Below are 26,707 nucleotides of genomic sequence, written 5' to 3'. Positions count from 1 at the left end.
TTCTAGCATGTGCATCACTATAAAATGGGTGCTTTTCAGAAGAGTAGCCACCCTGAATTGCTTTGGGAAGGAGGGGTGGGAAGGGAATTTTAATAAACAAATAAATAAATGGACGTGTCAGGCTTTGGTAGCAAGGGTCTCGTGTCAACTTCAGACCTAACACGTTTATTATGGTATACTCTTTTGTGGGTTAGTGATTCACCTGTGTGGCATTGGGCAAAGTGAGCTTTACAGAGTGGCAACAATAAAGAAGTTTAAAACCCCTTTTTGAGATCAGTTTTGGGAACTGAAGTGCCACCTTGGTTTCCTGCAACCACAGCCCTCGACGCCCCAACAGTACTTTGATTCCTTTCGTAGAGCTCCATGGAAAAACCCAAGTTTTTATTTATTTTCTGATTGGTTAGATCCTCAATAAATATCACTCTCTGGTGCACACTCTGTTCACGGTGCACACTGGTGTTTTTTGTTTCAGCTGTGATAAAAATTGCAGTTGAAACAAAAACATCAGTCCGCGCCATGAACAATTATAGAAAGAGCGAAAACCTAAAGCTGAGTTCCTAATAAAAGCATTTGGCACTTTTGCCATTTGGACTCCTCTGCCTCCTGAACTTTTGCCTTGTAAATAAGCCCACAGAAGTTACTAGCCTACAATTAAGAGAGAGAGAAAGTAGCTGGTGCTTCCATACTGGTCCCGGAGATTAGGATGCCCTTCTCTGCAGCCAGCATGGGGGAAAAACAGGCTACTAGTGGCTCTTTTAGCAGGTCGTTTAAAACGTTGCCTTTTATCATATGCACCCGTCCACCACAAGCCTCCTGCGTCACCTTGCTGGCCAAGGAGAAAGGGGCAAGTGATCCTTCGCTCCTCAGCCAGGCTCCCCACCTGCCTATATAGAACTCCTAGTTGCCTATAGCAACCAGGAGAGTTCTTAAATACAACGTTTTACCAGCCTCGCACAGCTGCTTGCATATAGACTTTTTAACCTTGTGTTGAAGGATGTAAGTATGTCTCCTTTCAAGCCCTGAAAGCTGACCAAGGGCAGTCTTCAGGTGACTTAAAGGTAAAGGGACCCCTGACCATTAGGTCCAGTCGTGACCGACTCTGGTGTTGCGGTGCTCATCTTGCTTTACTGGCCAAGGGAGCTGGCGTACAGCTTCCTGGTCATGCGAACCAGAGAAGCACGGAAACGCCGTTTACCTTCCCGCCGCAGCGGTACTTATTTATCTACTTGCACTTTGACGTGCTTTCGAACTGCTAGGTTGGCAGGAGCTGGGACCGAGCAACGGGAGCTCACCCCGTCGCAGGGATTCAAACCGCCAACCTTCTGATCGGCAAGTCCTAGGCTCTGTGGTTTAACCCACAGCGCCACCCGCGTCCCACTTGCTGAAGCTTAAAAGGAAATTTCAAGGGCCTGAAGGTATCCGTGAATGGCCTTAAGCTACTTGTGAAAACGGTCACTGTGGTGGTTGGGGCATGATCCTTTGGAGACCAGATCCGCCTCCTTTTTGGCAGCCTCTCCCTCACCCCACCCCGCCAATACCACTGCTTCAACAGCCTCTTGGCAAATAGGAACCGCTGCTGGTCTTCTCCCAATGGCAGAGGGTTGGACTACAGGGAGCGCGCCTGGGCTGGTTCACTCCAGCAGCGATCCCTTCATGGGCCGGATTGCGCGCACGTGTGAGCGCCCACGCTTTCCAACATCTGCGTCTGCACAGATGCGATTTCCGGTGCCACGGAAGCGAGTCCCCATGCTGTGCCGGTTCAGCGCAGCGCGCGGGGACTCGCCGAGCGGGCGGCTCAGTTTGGGGGTGGCTTATGGTCCGGTTAAATGACCCTGGTGGGCCGCTTGGGGCCCATGAGCCTTAGGTTGCCTACCCCTGACATAGGCTTTCAATTCTCTAAGACTAGGCATGCGTCATTTGAGATGACGGAACATAGGAAAAGGGACTGTTGCTATTTAAACCCCACCGGTCTACTACTCTTAGTATTGCAAGAATGTCCTGAAAGCACTTGGGCTAAAACTGTCAACCAAAAAGCTTTACTTTTCTGGTTTATCACTGTAACAGTTATTAACACTGGGCTTCAGTAAAGCAAATAATTTAATTAGACAGCGCCTATACGATATCGAGCGACAGAATATATTGGCCACGATAAGGAAATTTTGTCCATGGTATGATTATTTCCCACCTAGTCATTTTGACATGTTGGCACCCTGTTTGTAAAATTTGACAATTCCAAAATACAGGCACGCTTTTGCTTTCGCAAGATTGAATATACTGCCTTCAGCTGTAAATAATAATAATAATAATAATAATAATAATTTATTATTTGTACCCTGCCCATCTGGCTGGGTTTCCCCAGCCACTCTGGGCGGCTTCCAACAAAGATTAAAAATACATTAAAATGTCACACATTAAAAACTTCCCCGAACAGGGCTGCCTTCAGATGTCTTCTAAATGTCAGGTACAGTGGTGCCTCGCAAGACGAAATTAATCCGTTCCATGAGTCTCTTCGTCTTGCGGTTTTTTCGTCTTGCAAAGCATGGCTATTAGCGGCTTAGCGGCTATTAACGGCTTAGCGGCTTTAAGAAAAAGGAAACAAACTCGCAAGAACTCGCAAGACGTTTTGTCTTGCGAAGCAAGCCCATAGGGAAATTCGTCTTGCGGAACGACTCAAAAAACGGAAAACTCTTTCATCTAGCGACTTTTTCGTCTTGCGAGGCATTCGTCTTGCGGGGCACCACTGTAGTTGTTTATCTCTTTGACATCTGATGGGAGGGCGTTCCACAGGGCGGGCGCCACTACCGAGAAGGCCCTCTGCCTGGTTCCCTGTAGCTTTGCTTCTCGCAATGAGGGAACCGCCAGAAGGCCCTCAGTGCTTTGAGGGACCTTTGAGGGTTGATTTCAAAAAAAATGTGCTGGAAAAACAGTTGTGTCCCTGTGGAGATGGCAGTATTGAGTCAGTGGCTCATGTGCCTCTGGCTTGCACTCTTTATAAGGATTTGAGGAGTGAGGTTATTACCCCTCTATTATACTTCATGTTGGGTCGTTCAATAATTGCTACTGTGGCCTTCCTTTTAGCAGATCAAGATGAAAGACCTTTTCTTAGTTCCTTCCCTTCGGAGCATCAGAATTCGCTTCAAAAAGTCAACTTGACAGCAGTAAAATCATTTTTATTTTATCATGACAAAATAATGGTACAGACAAGGTAAAATTCATTGCCTGCCCACCCTCTCTGGGCTTGCCAGCCCTTTTTCTATCCCCTGTGATGGTCTATCATCTGATTTACAAGAAATCATGTGATTTACGGGAAATGGTATAGAATTTAGCTTTTGTTTCTCCATATTTGGACTTCCTTGTTTTACGTATGTCCAGTCCCTCCCTCTCGGGTTACAATAACATCCATTCAACCTATTCAACCTTGCTCTTTATCTTTTACTTGCCCAAGCCATTCCTGAGATACGCCTATTTTCACTGTCAAGAAAAAGCCTTGTTCTTCTGGCTGGTGAAAAACCTTCAAAACCTCCCCTCTTTGGGATAACACATGAGAGAGGAGAAAATGCCTTAAACAGTTTTTTTTTTGGGGGGGGGGTCATATAGAGAACAATATTCTAATGGCCCCTTCAAAGATGATCAGGTTACAGCAAAAACTGCAAGGTTTTTAGCGGGGGCAATTAGAATAAGATCTATTATTTGATTATTGATGTAAACCTCTAAAATGTATTTTGTATAGTTACGATTTTACCTCTATCTTCAATACATTATTATTTTATTTTATTGCTATGGCCAATGGCTGATGCAAATAAAGAATCTTCTAATTCCAAAAAGGACTGTTGCTGTCACTTTTCTGAAAAGAAAAAAAAAGAGTCTTAGAAATTTATAGGGATCTCAATCTGAAATAGCTCTTCAATAATTTAAATTTCAGGGAGTACTGTAGTAAACAATGGCATTTAATCTGATACGGAAAACTGATCTAGTTAAACCAAGCATAAATATCAAGTTGCTAAGCATCTCATCCCAGTGCAAACTTAGACTGTAGCTTGCAAACTGTGTACAGTATTTCCTTTCAACCGGTCCAAGAAACAAAGTTTACACTTCCTATATTTTAAGCTTGAGAAATGCACTGAAGTGGTACAGCGTATCCCCAATTTTATCTTCTTAGATACTTCTTTATTGGACTTGTGAACATCTATTTACTTTTGGGTTTAGTCACTCCATGGACACCTTCAAGCAAGGCAACCTGGAAGACCAGTCAGTAGTCAGCAGGATGCAGAAAAAATACTGGAAAACGAAACAAGTTTTAATAAAGGTTACAGGAAAGAAAGAAGATGAACATGTGGTAGCATCTGACGCGGAATTAGATGCCAAAATAGAGGTAATTATATACATATATATATTGGAGAGAGATTCATTTATAAGTACACTTCTTTAATAATACCATGGGTGGCATACAACTTTTACTCAGAGTAGAACCATACAATTAAATCAGGGCTATTACTTCCAATAGGTTTACGCTGAGTAAAACTTAGCCGAATTTATCAAATGGTTATTGATTCAGCTTGTATTTGGGAGGTTTGCTAGTTAAATCAACAGTTATTTCAATGTTCACACTTGTTTTTCTGGCCAAATTAATTTGCTGACGCACCTTTTATTTTTAAGGTTTTTCACAGCATTCAGGTGACCTGTACAGATCTTCTGAAGACAATTGAAAAATACCTGCAGAGACTTAATGGTAAAAGGGACAAAAAACTACCTGTTTGTTGCTTTATAATAATGCTTTGCTTGATGTCAGATTCCTTAATCTATGTTACAGTGAAATAAGATATATATTCTGTACTGAGTGAAATGAATGTTTTCAGGCTTTCAGTTTTTGCCATATATTATTCATAGCACTTTACAACAAGAGGTGTACCATAAGTTAGTTAATAATTCCTGCACTTTCAGGTTGTGAGATTGATATTAAACAGCTGTGTAGATGGTGGCAGGCAGCAGAGTGAATCAGGCCCTTTGAATGTACTTTTGAATGCTTGAAACATCCCCTCATGGAATGGAATGTCAAAGGACCCAGTTCCTTTTCAATGTGACCACAGGGCTGCTCGCCCATCTCTACTTTAAGTAGTTAATTTATTATATCCTTGTTGTCAGAACAGCGCAGCTATGAAAAACTACAGTAAGCCTATGCCTAAAGCCAAAAATTCATAGTCAAAACACATTGGGTTCAGTGGTGGGTGGGATGAGCATGCATTTCGTGCAATAGAGAGAACCTCACATCGTTTATGATCTAACAACGTCACGAAGAAGAATGCTTTTCCTTTCCTGACCTTGCTTTTAATTTGTGTGAATATGTGTGAACTGATTTATGATGTATCTCCCTTTTGTAGATCTATCTGAGCAGGAAAACGAACTAGGGCTTTTTTTAAAGTTGCAAGCAGATCGGGGTGAAGCTCAAATTGACAAGATGACTGATGCCACTGGCCAAGCCCTCTGTTCTTCTTCCCAACAAAGGTTTGTGTGTTGTATAAAAATAATATGTCGACTAAGGGACGCGGGTGGTGCTGTGGTCTAAACCACCGAGCCTCTTGGGCTTGCTGATCAGAAGGTTGGCGATTTGAATCTCTGCGATGGGGTGAGCTCCTGTTGCTCCATCCCAGCTCCTGCCAACCTAGCAGTTCGAAAGCACGTCAGTGCAAGTAGATAAATAGGTACTGCTGCGGCGGGAAGGTAAACGGCATTTCCATGCGCTCTGATTTCCGTCACAGTGTTCTGTTGCGCCAGAAGCAGTTTAGTCATGCTGGCCGGCCACCTGATCTGGAAAGCTGTCTGTGGACAAACGCCGGCTCCCTCGGCCTGAAAGTGAGATGAGTGTCTCACCCCATAGTCGCCTTTGGCTGGACTTAACTGTCCAGGGGTCCTTTACCTTTACCCTTTACTGAATACGCTGAATGAGTGTCAGATCCTTTTTTGATGTTCCAGAGTGCAAATAACTTGAATTGAGACAAGAGTAAGAACACTTCTTCAAAAACCAATGAATCCACAGGTGTTAATTTCTCTCTGCTAGCTCCTTTTAGGTGTTCTTCACTCCCGTGTTGAACTACATGAGAACAAGGAGCACATTGCACTGAGTAGCCTCATGCCTGATGTGGCACATTCTTCCCTTGATATCTGCAAATATAGCACAAATGTGTAGTGAGAGGGCCTTTGCGTGTATCACTGTATGTGTGAAGCCTTCTCTGGAATCTGCAGGCAAGATAGAAATTCACTAGGGGAAGGGAGGGTATGATCTTGGCTGTATCTGACTGGGCACGATAGGTAAGACCAGTTTTTGAAAATGTCTGCATAAGAAACTTCTGCAAAGACCATTTTGACTAAAAGCATCCATGCAGAATTCAAATTGCATTCATATATGCTCAGGTTATTATTTGCAAAAATAAACTTTGCTGCAAAATTACATGACTTGACTGACTATGAAAATATCCACGAAATAGTGTTTAGGATTAATGGATAAAATTCAAATTTTTTAGTGATATTTTTGTAGTAAATATGATGTACATCTCAGTTGGATAGCGTTTAAGATATTAATAGTCTGGTGCTCTTTATTGCTATGCAAGCTCAACTTCACATGAACCTCCCATTGAAATCAGGCTGCAGTTTTAAAAAACCTTTTTTCAGTATAAAAACACATTTCTTTGCTATAAGGTAAGGGCAGGCACAACTATTTACAACATGACTAGTATTATTTTACTTAGAAGTAGGATTTTAGTATCACTCATGGTTGTTGTACATACATCATTGAATGCAACACCCTCAACTTTATTTGCTTTTTAACAAGGATGTTAAAATAGTAACATGAATTAAGCCTTTCTCCCATACAAATATTGATGATTGGAACTGCTCATTGTCCTCTATATCCTCTGCCATGTACCACTGTGATAACTAATCCAGTTCACTTTTCCCCTCACTTCAGGCTAGCTCTTTGCACGGCTTTGTCTCGCCTCGGACAAGAACTTGCAACCTTTAGTCGGAGGGCCGTGTCAGATACTTTGCTTACAATCAATCGAATGGAGCAGGCGCGCACAGAGTATAGAGGGGCCTTGCTGTGGATGAAGGATGCTTCGCAAGAACTGGACCCAGACACTTGCAAACAAATGGAAACATTCCGAAAAGTAGATATTCCCAAAGCTAAGATGTCCTAGGCCAGCTTTCACCAGCCTCTTGCCCTTCAGATGTTTTGGACTACAACTCCCATTACCCCTGACCATTGGCCATGCATCCTGATGTCATGTGTGCAACATTGCTGTTAAGTTGTGGGTGAACATATCAGACGACACAGCGATTCTTCAAACAGCTCTTGTTTATTCACAGGCCAGAACAGAACTGAACTGAAGGGTTCAGTCAGCCTGCTTATATAGAGCTCCAGTACAACGTTACTGTAACAATTTTCTAAAACTATCCAATCATTGAACGTCACTTTCGATCCCTTATTTGCATAACTATCTACAGTATCCCCCTGCTGGCCCAGGGTGAGAACTTCAGTACATAACAATGCCATCATCCTTGCAAGCCGGCGCCTCTGCTAATGGGAATTGTGATCCAAAAGGTTGGGGTAGATTGTTGTAGGCCCTGTTTCTTCCAGGGATCGTATCTGGGGAAGGATTGGTGACGAGTTTCAAGCACATGCACTCTCTTCTGAATCTTTCCACACTCCATCACACCAAGAAGTGGGAATCCCATATTTATTTGTACGTTATATCCCCCTGGTTCTGCAGGATGAAATGCACTTTTGGAGATTTCAAGAAAGGAGTTAAAGAGAAAGAAACAAAGGCTTACTTGTCTTTAATTAAGAGTAATAACTCCTGGGGTGTGAGTTTGTATAAATATTGGAGGAATAGGAAGACACATCCTCCTAAATAATCACTGCAGAAGTAATTTATTCTTTTGCTTATGTTTGTTTGAATTGGCAAGTAGATGTCCAGTCAGTGCTTCAGCGTGAGAGGAATATGTAAAGTACACACAGATCAGTATACAACATGCAAAGAAGCTAATGGGAGTTGTCAGGCCATAGCACTAATACAAGGTTAACTGTTCCCCCTACAGTATGTGCCAAGCCTGATCTTATAGGCTGCTGTGCTTGTGCAGAAGCTCATATGATTAGGCTGCTAAGTATAAATAGTGAATTTTAGAGCATGCACCTAAACGAGTGTTGTGCTTATTTGTTTGCTTTCAAACCTCATTTCAGTTTCCTCTTTTATTATTCTAGGTGCAGATGCAGGTAAGAAATACCAAAGCACAGTTTGATAAGCTGAAGATGGATGTTTGTCAGAAGGTGGATCTTCTTGGAGCCAGCCGCTGTAATATGCTGTCACACTGTCTTGCTGTCTACCAGGTATCAGCTCCTGTTTTAGACGGCCTGAGAATTTCTTTGCCATTGATGAATGACCTTTGAAGCTGAACATGTTTAGCTTAATGTAGGCCCTTCCTGTGTTCATAATGATCTAGTAGGCATAGGATGCTTAAGCACAGCTGACTGATGGAAGTGTAAACGATATATTAGGGTACTTCCACATGACCTATGTCCCATCTGGGATATGGGTGGTGCTGTGGTCTAGACCACCTAGCCTCCTGGGCTTGCCGCTCAGAAGGTCGGTGGTTCGAATCCCTGCAACGGGGTGAGCTCCTGTTGCTCTGTCCCAGCTCCTGACAACCTTCAAAATTCAAAAGCATGCCAATGCAAGTAGATAAATAGGTACCACTGTGGTAGGAAGGTAAACAGCGTTTCTGTGTGCTCTGGTTTCTGTCACTGTGTACAGTTGCGCCAGAAGCGGTTTAGTCATGCTGGCCACATGATCTGGAAAGCTGTCTGTGGACAAACGCTGGCTCCCTCGGCCTGAAAGCAAGATGAGCGCTGCAACCTCATAGTCGCCTTTGACTGGACTCACAGTAACTGTCCAGGGGTCCTTTACCTTTACCTTACACATTTCATAGAATCATAGAATCATAGAGTTGGAAGAGACCACAAGGGCCATCGAGTCCAACCCCCTGCCAAGCAGGAAACACCATCAGAGCACTCCTGACATATGGTTGTCAAGCCTCTGCTTAAAGACCTCCAAAGAAGGAGACTCCACCACACTCCTTGGCAGCAAATTTCACTGTTGAAGAGCTCTTACTGTCAGGAAGTTCTTCCTAATGTTTAGGTGGAATCTTCTTTCTTGTAGTTTGGCTCCATTGCTCCGTGTCCGCTTCTCTGAAGCAGCAGAAAACAACCTTTCTCCCTCCTCTATTTAAAAGCAGCATCATGCCACTTAAATCAGTCACAGCTTCCCCCAAAGAATACTGGGAGCTGTGGTGATGTTCAGGGTGCTGAGATTGGTTTAACAGTTAATCCCTCTTTCAAAGCAAGTCAGAGGATAGCAGCTGTATGAGGGGAATAGGAATCTCCTCACCACTTTTCGCAGCCTTAACATAGCTACAGTTCCCAGGGTTCTTTGAGGAAAGCCACAAATGTTTAAAGTGGTAGGATAGTGTCCTACATGTTACAGTGCAGATGGGGCCCTTGAGTAGTTAACGGCAAGCTTTCCCTGTTCAACTTAGAATTAGATCAGTTTTTTTTTTTAAACTCCTGTAGGACACTCAGAAAAAAATGCCTGTTTGTTTTTTCCTCCAGAAAAAGACAACTCCACCCTTGCTCTCTGTGCTATTTCACCTTTTTTCCAACCTAGCCGCGGAACCATAATTGATTAAAATGTGTCCCTAAATAACAGCTCTGGAGGGCAAGTGTTTCCTGATGATATTTTTAAGTGTAGCCTGTCCATTTCAATGCAATCATATAGAAAAAGAATGACATCTATTCATTATTTACTGTATATCCTTTGCTATTTCAATTTTGTGCGCAAAATGATTTTTTTAAAAGATAATATCACACACACACACACACATATACTGTAAATGTATTTTACTTTGCTTTCTTTAGATGACCTTTTTGCATTTCTGTGAAAAGACTGTTCAAAAGATGAATGAAATTAATGAAGGCTTTGCACATCTCCACTCGTATCATCAGAATGCATGTGAGGTAAAGATACTTTTTACTTAGTTGGTCAATTAAAAAAAACACGCCAGGTCTAGAAACTGCATTTTGCTAGCTAGTTTGGGGTTGTGTTTCCTTGCTTGTATTTGTTTTATAGCAGAACCTCGGTTGTCGAACATAATCTGTTTCGGTAGACCATTCAACTTCCGAAATGTTCAACAACATATGCACAAAGGGCTGTCAGCAATTTCCACTGAGAAAATTGAAAAACACTCCACGGAAGCCGTTCGACTTCCGAGGCACGTTCGAAAACGGAAGCAATTACTTCTGGGTTTTCGCCGTTTGGCTTCCAAAACGTTTGGCTTCCGAGACGCTCGAAAACCGAGGTTCCACTGTATTTCAAAATATACTGTTTAGTATTTAGGTCAGTCAGCACAGCATATTCTGTGCTCCAAGTGTATTTTCAAGTGTATACTTAAAACATCTTAGGCCCAAATTACTCATTTTGGAAAGGTAGAAGGGCGCTGCCAAGCTGTGTCTTCCTAGCAAAGTGTAGTTCGAAAAACGTGTGATGTGATAGCATCATATTAATATCTCCCTGTCTTATGCTGCTTGTGGGGCAGAGGTGTGAAAAAACTTAAGACATGTAATGGCATGTCATTAATTTCCCCATCCACAAGTTATGACTTTTCTTTATCTGAAATACGTGGTTTGAGCCTTAGGTGTAATTCCAAAAAAACTTACATATGAAATAGGATTGCGCTTACAATCACTTGGGAGAAGTAGTGGTTTGCATGGGGACATCATGACTGCCATGATATTCTCCTCTATTATTTTAATGTCCTTTTAGTTGTTAGATTTAGGAAGGGCTATTCCAGTATGGAGAGAGATATTTGTACTGATTAAGTCCCTGCTAGTACAACAGCACCTCCATGGCAAGAAGTGTCCCGAAAAGCCTTTTAAGATACATGACTGTCTTGAAAGGAAAGGGGAAAATGAAGCCTTAACTGTGACCATAGTAATAATGTGAAAAAGAAACAAGGCTTGGTAATTCTATCAATATGTGGCTCGTAGAGTCTGCTTGCCTTTCCACGATTGTTAATGCATGCTTAAGGGTACAGCCCTTTATTTTACACCAGCTGTGGGGCCTTAGCACCTGGTATACCTTAGCACTCGGTCCAGTATACCTGAAGGAGCGTCTCCACCGTTCTGCCCGGACACTGAGGTCCAGCCCTGAGGGCCTTCTGGTGATTCCCTCGCTGCGAGAAGCCAAGTTACAGGGAACCAGGCAGAGGGCCTTCTCGGTAGTGGCACCTGCCCCGTGGAATGCCCTCCCAACAGATGTGAAAGAGAAAAATAACTACCAAACTTTTAGAAGACATTGAAAGGCAGCCCTGTTTAGGGAAGCTTTTAATGTTTAATAGGTTATCGTATTTTAGTGTTTTGTCGGAAGCCGCCCAGAGTGGCTGAGGGGACCCAGCCAGATGGGCAGGGTATAAATAATAAATAATAATAATAATAGGAGCCAGTGGGGTACATAAAAGCCACTGTTAAGACAGGTGCACAAGGGTGGTGGTGTTAAGTTGTGGGTGAACATATCAGACGACACAGCAATTCTTCAAGCAGCTCTTTATTATTCACAGGCCAGGACAGAACTGAACTGAAGGGTTCAGTCAGCTTGCTTATATAGAGCTGCAGTACAATGTAACTGTAACAATTTTCTAAAAGTATCCAATCACTGAACGTCACTTTCGATCCCTTATTTGCATAACTATCTACAGTATCCCCCTGCTGGCCCAGGGTGAGAACTTCAGTACATAACAGGTGGGAATATGAACAGGGTGGTGCGATGGGGTAGGCCTGGTAAGATGCTGCTTAGCAGCACCAGCTTAGCAGATGGATGGTCCCATGTCTTCTCAGGAGGATTCCAATTAGGTCCTGGGGCTGGGGTGCTAGCCTGCAGGGGTGCCTGGGGCATCTAGAGATCTGTATCCTTGACTCGTGTGACGGTGGGTGTTGTGGTATTGCGTGCTTGTGTGTTGTTCACATTGAGGTGGCATCGCATCGCCCTGCCATACCCTCAGATTAGTCATTGTGGATTTACTGCTCCATTTGTGGCCAGCATAAGAGCAGTGCCTCTCTCATGTCATGCGACTGGGGGGCAGTGATGCTGTTGTCAAGGACGTTGGAGGCACGGTTGGTTTTTGCTGTGGTTTATATGCTTCTCCCTCTTCATCCTGTGCAGAGCACATATTGATACAGTGACGTTTCACTGGCATACTGGTGGCATCGTCCAGTCCCAGTGTAATTGTGATAAGGAAGGGGTCCAATATAAGTCAATAGGTTGTTGTTGTTTAGTCGTTTAGTCGCGTCCGACTCTTTGTGACTCCATGGACCAGAGCACGCCAGGCACTCCTGTCTTCCACTGCCTCCCGCAGTTTGGTCAGACTCATGCTGGTAGATTCGAGAACACTGCTTAACCATCTCATCCTCTGTCGTCCCCTTCTCCTTGTGCCCTCCAACTTTCCCAACATCAGGGTCTTTTCCAGGGAGTCTTCTCTTCTCATGAGGTGGCACAAGTATTGGAGCCTCAGCTTCAGGATCTGTCCTTCCAGTGAGCACTCAGGGCTGATTTCCTTCAGAATGGATAGGTTTGATCTTCTTGCAGTCCATGGGACTCTCAAGAGTCTCCTCCAGCACCATAATTCAAAATAAATCTAATTACGAAGCATAGTATTTATTCTTTCTCCCTAGAAGAAAACCCATCAGATGGGTTACTAGCTTAGCAATGTTCTAATATCAACAGCAAGCTTTCAGCACGCGCAGTACTTGTTTAAAACAAATCACATTAAGGTTTTCTGTTTTTAACTATGGTAGCCTGACAATTATATGTATAGGAAAGCTAATACTCTTACACAACCAGTCTTAGGCTAATACAAGTCTTGTTGGAGGGGGTCAAACTATAGACAATTTTATTTTAAATAACCATTTTATGAGCAATTGCAGAAGCTTGTTAACCAATCTACTGAGGAAGAGAAGGAGAATGCGGAAGAAGAGAGTACCCCTGAAATGCTTGATAAGTAAGTTTTAATGGTTTAACATTTCAGAGAACTAAATAGCCAAAACTGAGCACATGGTCCAGCTTTTTGCATGCCAGGTAAGGCTAGGGAGGGAGCAAGGCTTACTTCATTTGCTGGAGGCCACATGGTGGTGGGGAGAAAGAGGCAGACCAGGTCAAAGGGGTCAGAGCAACTTCTTGACATCATGATTGTTACCATCCTGGTTGCTGAGGGTCTCTGGAGGAGGCTGGCATACCCATTCCCTTCCTTCATTCTCCAGACTCTTGCAAGTGAATAAAGATTTCCTTAGCTGGTTCTCAGTGTCATTCATCTCAGATGGGGACCTGCCAGTGTCTCTCCTTTATTCCATTTAGGGTACACTTTAACAACTGATTCCAGGACATTGGTCTGGGGACCGTTTTGCAGAAGCTAAGCAGCTCTGAGCGTGGTCAGTGCCTGGATATGAAAGATGGCGTATAAAGATGCTAAATAAAGTGGTGCCCCGCAAGACGAATGCCTCGCAAGACGGAAAACCCGCTAGACGAAAGGGTTTTCCGTTTTTCAATGCGCTTCGCAGGACGAATTTCCCTATGGGCTTGCTTCGCAAGACGAAAATGTCTTGCGATTCTTGAGATTTTTTTCGCTCCCCAACCCCTTTTTCTAAGCCGCTAAACTGCTAATAGCCTTTTAGCAGCTAATCCGCTAATCCCTTAAGCCTTTAATAGCCGCTAATAGCCGCTAAACCGCTAATAGCGCTAATCCGCTAAGCCGCTAATAGGGCTGCTTCGCAAGACGAAAAAACCGCTAGACGAAGAGACTCGCGGAACGAATTAATTTCGTCTTGCAAGGCACCACTGTAAACTGAAATTAACAGAAGAGTCTGCTCATAAGCACCTGGACTGCTTGATGCTCTGTGTAGGATGGGAATTCATGTGCTGCCAGGCCAGTTGGAGACACTAGTGTATTGGGGGGAGGGGGTGGAGAGAGATCCTCTCTATGTGCTGGATCAAGCCAGGTACACACAGCTGCTGTTACTCTCTAAATCAGGGGTCAGCAAGGTTTATCTTGCTTGGGGCGGATTGCGCACCCACCCACAAATTTTGGCATGTGCAGGTGCGATTTCCGGGGTCTGCGTCTGCGCAGATGCAATTCCCAGCGCCACGGAAGCAAGTCCCCGTGCCATGCCGCGCTAAACTGTCAAGCGGGGACCTTGGTTCAGGAGCCGGTCAAAAGACCTCAGCGGGCCCGTTTCCGGCCCATGGGCCTTAGGTTGCTGACCCCTGCTCTAAATATTTGGTGCACATGTTGAGCGTCTGCGCTGTATCTTTTACAAGGCCTGTCAGATGTGATCAACTAGGTGAATCCAGAGAGCATGAACACCTTGTTGTGGCAATGGGAAGCTACCTGTTAAGTTGTGGGTGAACATATCAGACGACACAGCGATTCTTCAAACATCTCTTGTTTATTCAGAGGCCAGAACAGAACTGAACTGAAGGGTTCAGTCAGCCTGCTTATATAGAGCTCCAGTACAACGTTACTGTAACAATTTTCTAAAACTATCCAATCACTGAACGTCACTTTCGATCCCTTATTTGCATAACTATCTACAGTATCCCCCTGCTGGCCCAGGGTGAGAACTTCAGTACATAACACTACCAACCTACACCCTCCTCACCCCCCATATCCCATTTAGAAACAAACAACACCCACTGGTTTTACAACCCGGGCTGTGGGTTTTCAGCTTTTAAAATAAATTCTTTCTAAAACTAACATAATACTTAAGGGCAGGACATTTTTCAGCCGGAACTCTTAGGCACCACTGCCATTATAAGAGAACAAGGGTGGCATTCGTGGTGAGTTCCGGCGCTTCTTTTTCCAGGGGAGGGGGGGAACACTCCTTAAGGGAAATAGAGTAACTATTCTGTGCAGATATTATTCCTTGGATCTTGACCATATGAATTCAGAAATAAAAGTTGGAATCCTAAGAAACCTTACCTGGTAATAGCTCTTTTGAACTCATTGGGATTTACTTTAAAGAAGGTATATGTATATGGGCTTGCACTGTTAAGAGGCATTCCTTGTTTTACTAATATTACCACAAACAAATGCTTCCAGTGCCATAAAGCTTGATATGACTGACTTTTATTTATTTTTACTCAAGGCTGATTTTACTGGATGAAGATGCCTCTGAAATTCTGTCAGACTCAGGTAAGACGCCAAATATTTGGTTAGATTATCTCTGGAACCAGTAACAAAGGCTTTGTGGTGTTTCAGGGGCCCCAGATGATGATGAACATTAGGGGGGGGGGAGCATTTTGGATTCACCACTCCATTATTCTCCCCCTTGCATGCAAAAGGTTCCAGATTTAATTCCGGGCATCTCCAGGAAGGGCTGAGAAAGAGTCCTGGCTTAAACCTGGAGTCTCACTGCTAGTCAGTGCAGACATTAAGTAAGCTTGATGGACCAATGATCTAAATCAGAATAAGTCAACCTACTGTAATATTCATTTATTTCCAAATTCATTTATAGAATATTCAAGAGGTGTCCAAAAGTAGAGCATAATACAGTGGTACCTCGGGTTAAGTACTTAATTCGTTCCGGAGGTCCGTTCTTAACCTGAAACTGTTCTTAACCTGAAGCACCACTTTAGCCGCCGGAGCACGATTTCTGTTCTCATCCTGAAGCAAAGTTCTTAACCTGAAGCACTATTTCTGGGTTAGCGGAGTCTGTAACCTGAAGCGTATGTAACCCGAGTTACCACTGTACTAATAATAAAGCAAAATTAAAAATATGAAGCCAACAATAATAAAAAAGCTCCAGAAATGTTATGTATTCAATTGAATAGGATCCAAAATGCAGCAGTCTGATTGGTCCTAGAACAATGCAGCAGTCTGATTAGTCCTAGAACAATGCAGCAGTCTGATTGGTCCGCAGGAGCCACCCAATCCAGCTCCAGGTGGAAGTGAATCCACAACCTGATTGGCCTACAGGAGAATCCCAGAATTAGCCAATCACGTGCAGCCCATTGTGTAAATAATGTATATAAAGCAGATATTTTGGGGGGACTTCCATTTCCTCCTCACCACTATGAGCTGAATAAAGAGCATGAAATCCACTCTCAAGAAATAAGCTAGTCTAAGAAGTCAAAAGAACTAGGCTATCATAGATAAAAGCATGTACTTGAGTCACAGTACGGTTAACTGCAGGATCATGCAGCACCATCACCAAATTATCCACAAATCTAAGTGATAAGGATGTGCGTAGGGGGAGAGGCAGCTTCTCAGATACCCTGGTCCAGGGTTACATTTAGCAGTGGTAGGGAGCCTTTTCTGACCAGTGGGCCAGATCTTAATGGCCCTTATGGGCAAAAGTTTGCAGGTGAGTGAAATTGCACACCTGTCAGTCACCTGACACAATAGCCCTTTGTAAGTTCCCTGTGTTGCTGCTTAAACCTCCAAAAACCAGAGGTTTGAAGAGGAGAGCAGGGATGTTTAACAAAGGGCTTTGAAACAGCCTCACCCTGCTGTTTGAGCCTTTGGTTTTCGGAGGTTCAAAGAGCAGTGCTGGGAGGGAGAAGCAATTTCCATTGAATAGAGCATTGAGCAAGGCACACTTACACCACCCGTCAGCTAAAAGAGGTTTAAAGACTGTCTCAAGGCAAATCTAAAAATATGTAATATAAACACCAACAATTGGGAAACACTTGCCTGCGAGCGCTCTAACTGGAGAACAGCCTTTACCAAAGGTGTCATGGGCTTTGAAAACACTCGAAATCAGGATACAAGGGAGAAATGTGCTAAGAGGAAGGCACGCTTCTCAAATCCACACCATGATCAACTCCCGCCCGGAAACCAATGTCCCCAATGTGGAAGGACGTGTGGATCCAGAATTGGCCTCCACAGTCACTTACAAACTCATGGTTAAAACAGTGTTTATGGAAGGCAATCTTACTCGGCACACAAGCCAAAGCTGGCAAAATGCACTCCTATTATATTATTATTAATTTTACATTTATATCCCACCTTTTCCCCAGTCCAGTACTCTAGGCAGTTTACAGATTAAAATACAAAAACATATATGAAATAGAAAACGCTAAAAACGGAAAAGCTTATTGCTACATTGAATACAAACCCATGCCTTTAGACAAAATAGAATGTTCTTTTTGGCTTATCTAAGGCTGCAATCCTATACCAACTTTGTTGTTGTTGTTTAGTTGTTTAGTCGTGTCCGACTCTTCGTGACCCCATGGACCAGAGCACGCCAGGCACTCCTGTCTTCCACTGCCTCTTGCAGTTTAGTCAAACTCATGCTGGTAGCTTCGAGAACACTGCCCACCCATCTCGTCCTCTGTCGTCCCCTTCTCCTTGTGCCCTCCATCTTTCCCAACATCAGGGTCTTTTCCAGGGAGTCTTCTCTTCTCATGAGGGGGCCAAAGTATTGGAGTCTCAGCTTCACGATCTGTCCTTCCTTAAGAATGGATACGTTTGATCTTCTTGCAGTCCATGGGACTCTCAAGAGTCTCCTCCAGCACCATAATTCAAAAGCATCAATTCTTTGGCGATCAGCCTTCTTTATGGTCCAGCTCTCACTTCCATACATCACTACTGGGAAAACCATAGCTTTAACTGTACGGACCTTTGTTGGCAAGGTGATGTCTCTGCTTTTTAAGATGCTGTCTAGGTTTGTCATTGCTTTTCTCCCAAGAAACAGGCGTCTTTTAATTTCCTGGCTTCTGTCACCATCTGCAGTGATCATGGAGCCCAAGAAAGTAAAATCTCTCACTGCCTCCATTTCTTCCCCTTCTATTTGCCAGCAGGTGATGGGCCCAGTGGCCATGATCTTCATACCACCTTACCTGGACATAAGTACTATAAAACTCAAAAGATTTACTTCTAGACAGACATGCATTGGAGTGCAGTATAAGTTACATGTGATAAAATTGAAAAACGGGATAGGGATAAGGTGGGTATAATATGTAGATATAAGGATGGAGCGTGGCATGTTCTAAGCGACAAAGTGAATGTAAAGATTTGTTTCCCAAGGTTGCAAGGACAAAACTATTAAATACTAAGAGCTATATCCAATTAAGTCATGCTCATTAGACATATTAAAATCAGGGACTTGACTAACTTAGGCTACTTCGAGTATGACTTAGTTAATTACATCCCACAATATGAAGCTTTTAATGGTATTTTTGTGTCCGCTATAGTAGTATATTCACTGAGATGATGTAACACCATAAGCAGTATTATAATGGACAGTGTTGAACCAGCTAGATTATTTAGAAATTTCTGCTTGGGATTTATACTTTTATATTTGATACAAGTATTTCCAACGGTGTTTTCTTCTGGTATTCTAGGGTCAGATGAAACAAAAGAGAACCTCTGTCAGATGAGCAAATCTGGTGATCCATGCATCCCTGAAAAAGGTAATAATTCTCAATCTGCAAAAAAATTAATGCTTCATTTTATTCATTTATTTATTTAACAAAATAATATATGCTGCTTGATTGCAATAAAACGTCAATATGGTTTGTATGAAACATTATAATAGCTATATAAAATAATAGAAAATTAATATATTAACACTTTCCTTTCACAATGGCATTCACTGCGTACAGAAAATAGCTGTACTGTGATGCATTAAGGACAGTGTGATTGCATTTTTCCTTTGATATTGGGTGCCTGGGCTATACAGCTTGCTTCATATAGAAAATATGATGATGGGTGGGTGTGTATACAAAAAATCAAAGGGGGAATACAGAGGTAGACACCATGTTCTCTAATGCCCCATTGTTTTAGCAACAATTTGGTGAATTCATTAATACTTTTTGTGATCTTTTTAGTTGCATTCTCTACAATTCTGCCTCAATTCCTTTTTCTTTTCTTTTTTTGCATATTCTTTAAAAGGACTGAATTAGTGAACTATCTTCTCTTCTGTGGTTTTAAGCCTCTCTTTCTTTTTACTATCTCTTAATGAATTAGTGCGGCCTTTTGGTCTCCGCTATCAACGCCACATTTATAACAACCACCACCTCTCTTTCTCCTCTTGACCTGAGGAATCCCATCACACCAGCAGCTGTCTTGCAACTTACCAGCTGGCTTCAGGCTCGCTGAGTTTAAGTTGGAAAAGGGACTAGGAAATACGGGTAATTTTCATGCGGTTGCTAGACAACCAAGCAGTCATTCCCTGTCGGTTCTCAGTTAACAGGAAGTATTAAGTAGATGCCTCTATGGTTGCTGAGTAACCACTTGCAGTCCTTTCCATTTCCCCCTCCCCTGTCGCTTAAGGTTTAGTGGCCCAGCTGCCCTGAACTTAGCAGAAAAGTACTACAGCTGCTGCTATTACCCCATAATTTATAGCGGCAGTAAGAATGCTGCCTAGAACACTACTGAGCTGTTTTTTATTTGCCCCAGCCATAGCTACCTTAATTATTATTTTTTCAAAAAAAATTATTGGTTTTCACAATATTATAAACAAACAAACACACAAGACAAACAAACATAAATCACAGCCTTATTGAAAATTACACTTATTAACTTTGTTAAGTGACTTCCTCGCTTCCCCTTGGTTGAATTTCATTGCATGTCCTTTTAACGGTTTTCCAAATCCCAATTCTTACGAAATTTAACTTAAACATTGACATCCTTAAATCTTCACCTTATGGAATTAAACATATTAATTCATCACTTAACATAAATAAAATCCTAAGCTAATTAAGTATCTGCAAGCTTGCAGCCATAGCTGCCTTTAAGCACAATATTTTACAAAAGTAGTAGAAGCTATCAGCTGTGTTGATGTGGGACAGCATCCGGTTCTGGAGGATTGAAAATAAAGCAGTCATGAATAGGAGAGTACCTGAACAGGGGCCGAGGAGTGATAGATCATTCTTGATCAGGGGGAAAAACACCTCTAACATTCATTTACACGGGACAGCAGCTGGCTCACAAAACATCCTCCCTCTGTCTCACCACACCCAGTCTTCTTTGCCGAGAACTCAGGCACAATCATTGTACCTTACTTGGGTTTTGCACCCTCTCCTTTTCATGAATGTAGGATTGTCCAGGCATTATCCAACTCATTTCCCTTTCCTTACTATCAGTTCGTTTTCGTCTTCCTCAAGCACAGGAGGCAAAGTGGCTTTGCCAAAAGCCATTCCATAGCGTTTGCTGCATCCTCAGCTGTTGAGGCCGCAAGCCAAATAGCACACACAAAGACAGGCTTATACCCTAAAAGCAGATCTCTTCCAGCCATGGCATCTGCCAGTGACTGAGGCTGGCAAGCACAGCGCTGAACCTGAGAAGCTTGTAAGCCACAAGCTCGCTCCATGCAGACTAGACCCAAGTTGCCTACAGGCTGAGGCACGTTTGCAGGCTGTGCTTTTCTTCATAGGTGTGCTAAATAGCTTTCATCTTTTAAGCAACTGATCTAGAGGAACATTGTTTGTAATCTCTTGCTGTTGAAAGCTCTCTCAGGGTTTGAAATAAGGGAGTCACTTTAGTAAAGGTAAAGGGACCCCTGACCGTTAGGTCCAGTCGTGACAGACTCTGGGGTTGCGGCGCTCATCTCACTTTATTTGCCGATGGAGCCGGCGTACAGCTTCCGGGTCATGTGGCCAGCATGACTAAGCCGCTTCTGGCGAAGCAGAGCCGCGCACGGAAACGCCGTTTACCTTCCCGCCAGAATGGTACCTATTTATCTACTTGCACTTTGAGGTGCTTTCGAACTGCTACGTTGGCAGGAGCAGGGACCGAGCAATGGGAGCTCACCCCGTTGCGGGGATTCGAACCGCCAACCTTCTGATCGGCAAGTCCTAGGCTTTGTGGTTTAACCCACAGCGCCACCCGGAGTCACTTTACAACCTATTCAATTAGCCTGCTGGTTTGTTTTCATGGCACTAATACAGTGGTAGTGGCGCCCGCCCTGTGGAATGCCCTCCCATCAGATGTCAAAGCGATAAACAACTACCTGACATTCAGAAGACATCTGAAGGCAGCCCTGTTCAGGGAAGTTTTTAATATGTGACATTTTAGTGTATTTTTCATCTTTGTTGGAAGCCGCCCAGAGTGGCTGGGGAAACCCAGCCAGATGGGTGGCATACAAATAATAAATTATTATTATTATTATTATTATTATTATTAGTGGTACCTCGGGTTACAGACGCTTCAGGTTACAGACTCTGCTAACCCAGAAATAGTGCTTCAGGTTAAGAACTTTGTTTCAGGATAATAACAGAAATTGCACAGCGGCAGCAGGAGGCCCCATTAGTTAAAGTGGTGCCTCAGGTTAAGAACAGTTTCAGGTTAAGAACGGACCTCTGGAACGAATTAAGTACTTAACCCGAGATACCACTGTATTTGGGAAATGTGTAGATGATAACCAAGCCATCAAGTATTTCGAATTCTTACGTACCAGGACTTTTCCATCCCTTTGTCACTCTGCAAGACTACATTAACTACAATGCCTTGGCAATAACAACCTTTGGTGGTAAGTTGTGTAAGAAGTAGAAAGAAAGTTCAATTTATCTCAGCCACCACACTTCTCACTCCAGTCAACATGTAGCAACTGACTCTGTGCCAGTGGCGTAGCGTGGGTTGTCAGCACCCGGGGCAAGGCAAGTAATTTGCGCCCCCTAACCTGTGGATTTGCGCCCCCTAACCCGTGGATTTGCGCCCCCTAACCCTAACCCCCAGATGTTGCGCCCGGTGCGGCCGGCCGCCCCTGCACCCCCCAGGCTACGCCACTGCTCTGTGCCCAGATTCTTTTACAAAACTAACGAAACACTCTGTCAACTAGTTGTACAAGCAGGTGTGTGTATCTATCTCCCACTTCTTTCTGAAACAGCCAAGTGTCAGGATTTTCATTTTTAAAACGACCTTGTGCAGTCTTTGCTACTGGCTAGGAAGGAAGGCTTTACTTATGGGGCAAGTTTCTCAGGTCCAGCTCTAGGATCACATTGTGCAATCATTGGAGAGCTATGCAAATTAGAGATCATTTGTGATATGTTATTGTATATTGATATACTTGAGAACAAAGAATGACTGTATTGCTAAAAAACTTTCTGAGGCATAAGTAGCCCCAAGGGGAAGAAATAGGCTGCTATTCCTTTCCCACCATCTTTTCATTTTACATTTATTTCGGAATTTCCAACAGATTCTTTGGAAGAAGATTTTGAGAGAGATTTTTCTTTCCTGGAGAATTTATCAAGCCCCAGTTCTTCAAGCAGAGGAAATATTATACCGGAATTGCAAACTGCAGATGATAGTCCCTTCATGGCTCGCCCTGTTCAGGAACCTGCAACAGCGGCAAAATCCCTAGCTCACTCATCTAGATTTCTGCCTTCACAGCTCCTCGATTTTGGCCTTCATACTGCTGGGGGATTCAACAGTAAGTATTAGGAAAGGCAGTTTTTTTAGTAACATAAATGGAGGAGAAACATGATTTAGCAATGGATTGAATGAGGGGAATGAACAAGACAGGGAAGCTAATGATAAATACTAAGGCCATGTGACTGTCAACAGGCTGGTGATGTCAAGGGATAAAGAGTGTCAATGAACAGAGGGCTTGGGAGAAAAGATTAAAAGTATGATCTTGGACCAGTGGCGTAGCGTGGGTTGTCAGCACCCGGGGCAAGAGAAGTAATTTGCGCCCCCTAACCCGAGGCAAGGCAAGTAATTTGCGCCCCCCCCCGCTGCACTGTCCCTCCCCCAGATAGTCCCTCACTCTCTCTCTGCACCGCACGCCTGGCACCCTCCCCTCCACAGTGGGCGGCGACCCGGCGGCTCGGATCGGATTCACACAGCCAGCACTGCAGTGAGAGACAGTGAGCCAGGTAGGGGCAGAGAGCTGCGAGTGCGAGCGCGCCCCCCCAGATGTTGCGCCCGGTGCGACCGGCCCCCCCTGCACCCCCTACGCCACGCCACTGTCTTGGACATATTGAGCACCCGAACAGAAACATCAGGGAGGCACTTAGATGTGGGATTAGATGGAGAAAGTTATGGGGAAGAGCGGTGGCGATAGATATGTACATATATATATATTTTAAAAGTTTGCTGACTCAGATTGCCTACCTAATTGACACCTGCATACCATCCAACTTTTTCAGGTAAAAAAACCAGGACATGCATCACCTAGGATGTGCTCCCGGGAGAGTCACATGACCCACCAAACCCCTGTCGGGGTGAGAGTGCATCACCCAAAATGGCCGCTGTGATCTCATGCGAAATATTAGCATGTCCCGCTTCCCGCCCCTACCGTGACACTTGGCAGGCATGCACCTGCTGTTCCTTGAATATTTGCTAGGCCCCAAAATCTAAACTTTTGCAATAGTTATTATTGATGGTGTAGAGGTGGGCTTACCTGAACAGCAGTAAGCATTAAGAAATTAATCATTATCTGGGTTTAGTGATGAATGGAGCAGCATGTGTTAAATTGTACTGTGTCGAATTAAGACGATCTTCCTGTTTTTCCCTCCCGGAGGTTGGATCACACAGTCAGAATTTCTAGACCCTTTCTCCAAACCAGAGCCTGAGAAGCAGCAAGGGCCTTCACAAACCTCACCAAAGATGCCACAAAAGTGTAAGTGATATATTTCACACAAATTCTTTTGTGGGGTGTGCATGTTCATTTTGTGCAATGTAGAGGGACGCGGGTGGCACTGTGGGTTAAACCACTGAGCCTTGGGCTTGCCGATCAGAAGGTTGGCGGTTCGAATCCCCGCAACGGGGTGAGCTCCCTTTGCTCGGTCCCTGCTCCTGCCAACCTAGCAGTTCGAAAGCATACCAGTGCAAGTAGATAAATAGGTAACCGCTACGGCAGGAAGGTAAACGGCGTTTCTGTGTGCTGCTCTGGTTCGCCAGAAGTGGCTTAGTCATGCTGGCCACATGACCTGGAAGCTGTACGCCGGCTCCCTAGGCCAATAAAGCGAGATGAGCGCCACAACCCCAGTGTCAGTCACGACTGGACCTAATGGTCAGGGGTCCCTTTACCTTTACCTTAGCTTCTGAAAAGGAAGGTAATCCTGACAACCAGAAACTGTAAAGGCAAGTTTGAGGGAGAGATACAAATGTGGATTCCCCCCACCACACACACACACACACATTGAGCATGAGGTGAAACCATCGTTGGAACAGGGCAGTTTCCAGTAGAAAAATAAAGCCCCTCTAACCCCATTCTGGTCTTCCACTTTAAATGGCAGTCACAGTAGCTTCATTATGTAAATAAAATTCCCAACGAAAAGTAACTGAATTATATGTAATGCTTGCAGTACTAAACAGACAGCTTGTTTTACTATCCATTGACCTTGATTGTTAGGAATACAGTGGTACCTCTGGTTACGTACTTAATTCGTTCCAGAGGTCCGTTCTTAACCTGAAACTGTTCTTAACCTGAAGCATCACTTTAGCTAATGGGGCCTCCGGCTGCTACTGCACCGCCGGAGTACGATTTCTGTTCTCAACCTGAAGCAAAGTTCTTAACCTGAGGTGCTATTTCTGGGTTAGCGGAGTCTGTAACCTGAAGCGTATGTAAACCAAGGTACCACTCTACTTGTCCGTTTATTAAATAGTTTTTAAAATTAACAACTATTATTTCTAAGTGGCTTAAAAGGATACAGTACAAAAAAGTAAAAATCACCAATCCACTCATTAATTAAGATGAAGGAAGAGAATGTCTGAGCAGTAAAAAATATTTCTTAAAAGCTCTGTCTAGGTCAGGGGTGCCCAAACTTTCTTCAAAGAGGGCCGGATTTGATGAAGTGAACAAGCGTGAGGGCCGATCTTTTTCTACGATGATTTTTACCCCTAAGTTGTTGAGCATTTTTTTAGGATTTGACCCCAATAGATAAACTGCCACAAGGGCCGGATGGAACCCTCAAAACAGACTTTGGACATGCCTGGTCTAGGTCAAACAATGAAATCGGTTTCTTTTACCTGTATTTCAGCTGTGGAGAAGACTAGCAGCCAAGACATGTCAGCCTGGTTTAGTGCCTTTGCAGACCTGGATCCTCTTTCAAATCCAGATGCTGTTGGACGCTCAGATGATGATCTCCTTACTGCATGATTAAGTGTAACCCAGAACATAAAACTACTTCGGTATGAAACTACTGTGTCCTTCCAAGAGAGACCTTAAGACACGGTTGCAGACATCATTGCAGATAAAGAACATCCATGTTGTCACATAAAGAATATCAGGAGTGTAAAGGCCACCTATCTTTCTTGATTTCATGATCATTTCCAATGCTATAAAACTTTAAGTACTACTGCAGAAATGTCTTACAACACAATTAATTAGGATTTTACCCATAAATTCAATAAATGAAAGTTATAGAAAGCTGGGCAAACTATATTATCTTTACCATTACAGCTAGATAACTAGTGTTCCTTATGTTAAGTCCTCGGCGCATATTTTTGCTTAATCACTTCTTGGACTTTTGCCCTCTTATATTTCATCTGTTCTTAAAGGACAAGCAGTGTAGACGATACAGTTATACGCATATATCACCATAGTTTTCCAAAACTTTTTAAAAATGCCCAGTACATTGTAAAAATCCCTATATTGCATATATAAGCTATTTTTAAAGTAGCTCTGAAGCAGGATAGATAAATAAGTCAAGTATCTTGCAGCTACTGAAGATCCGTTATGCTAAGAGGTCCAGCTAGAGCCCCGCAAGCCCTTTATAACCTGGAAAAGGTGCACCTGGAGGGTAATTAGGACCAGAAAAGTGAAGTTAAATGCTTCCCGGCCAATTAGGACCAGAAAAGTGAAGTTAAATGCTTCCCGGCCAATGTTTCCTTGTTGCTTTTCCTTGTTCTTTGTTGTTCCAAATTTATGTTGCCCCCATCTAAAAACACCACAGAGAGAAAACTTGCTGGTTACTTCTTGGGTCTCCTGAACACGCTCTTAATGTTTAAAAAGGGCTGTCTGCTGAAGTATTGCCTATCTTGGAAAAAGAATTTTAAGGCACCAGAACCCTACATTGGTTGCCTGTATTGGCAATCTGTTTTCCACAGTACTGATCAATTATTTGCATCACTTAAGAAAGCAAACATACCTAGTATTGGGTCTGCTTTCATCTTTCATCTGTTATACAAGTTCATTATTTGGAAACTGATTTCTATTGGGTCTGCTTTCATCTTTCATCTGTTATACAAGTTCATTATTTGGAAACTGATTTCTAAATAATCAATGAACGGTATAGCTCCCCTCTATATATAGGAAAATGTTAACAGATACATAATGCTTCATATTTAAAGATATATTCTATTTAGAGACATGCGCCTTTTGAATTTAAATTGGTAGCTCATTCTTCTACTTGTGATTGCATGCAGTTTAATAAAAAATGTTACAGAACCATCTCATATAAATTGTCATAATTTGGTGAGTACTTTTAGAAAGCATGAAGTGTCCTTTAATTAGAAGAAAATATATTTCGCTAGTTATTCTGGTAATCAATTAGTGTAATAAATATTGTTTGAAAGTAGAAACAACATCATAGTATTATTCTGCAACAGACTTGTTGATTATTGTTGTCAAATATGGTTACATTTCCATTCACGTTTTGCATTTAGACCTAGTTTAGTGTCACATCTTATCTATGTAAACTTCCTGGCTGCTTTTGTGGAATTCTGG

At 43.2% G+C, this 26,707-nt stretch overlaps 1 protein-coding gene across 2 annotated transcripts; it reads left to right on the top strand.

The window, feature by feature from the left end:
• The first annotated feature begins 262 nt into the window (after positions 1 to 262).
• On the top strand, positions 263 to 25,279 carry ICA1L (islet cell autoantigen 1 like). Of its 2 annotated transcripts, none has more exons than XM_083403593.1 (13): positions 263 to 1,058; positions 4,160 to 4,372; positions 4,657 to 4,729; positions 5,379 to 5,502; positions 6,962 to 7,160; positions 8,255 to 8,380; positions 9,965 to 10,063; positions 13,016 to 13,098; positions 15,239 to 15,285; positions 18,438 to 18,506; positions 22,220 to 22,465; positions 23,558 to 23,656; positions 25,020 to 25,279. In XM_083403593.1, exons 2-13 carry the CDS (start codon positions 4,214 to 4,216, stop codon positions 25,136 to 25,138), a joined length of 1,443 nt encoding a protein of 480 aa, XP_083259719.1. In that variant the 5' UTR covers positions 263 to 1,058; positions 4,160 to 4,213; the 3' UTR covers positions 25,139 to 25,279. The 2 variants fall into 2 exon arrangements, with proteins under 2 accessions (XP_083259719.1, XP_083259718.1); XM_083403592.1 differs by lacking the exon at positions 263 to 1,058 and adding an exon at positions 1,689 to 2,168 and having other exon boundaries at positions 22,232 to 22,465.
• Positions 25,280 to 26,707: the final 1,428 nt, after the last annotated feature.

Source organism: Podarcis tiliguerta (genome assembly GCF_965153285.1).
Source record: "Podarcis tiliguerta genome assembly, chromosome: 1".
NCBI classification, from domain to species: Eukaryota; Metazoa; Chordata; class Lepidosauria; order Squamata; family Lacertidae; genus Podarcis; species Podarcis tiliguerta.
The sequence above is the reverse complement of the archived record's forward strand: the minus strand, read 5'-3'. Positions and strand labels throughout refer to the sequence as shown.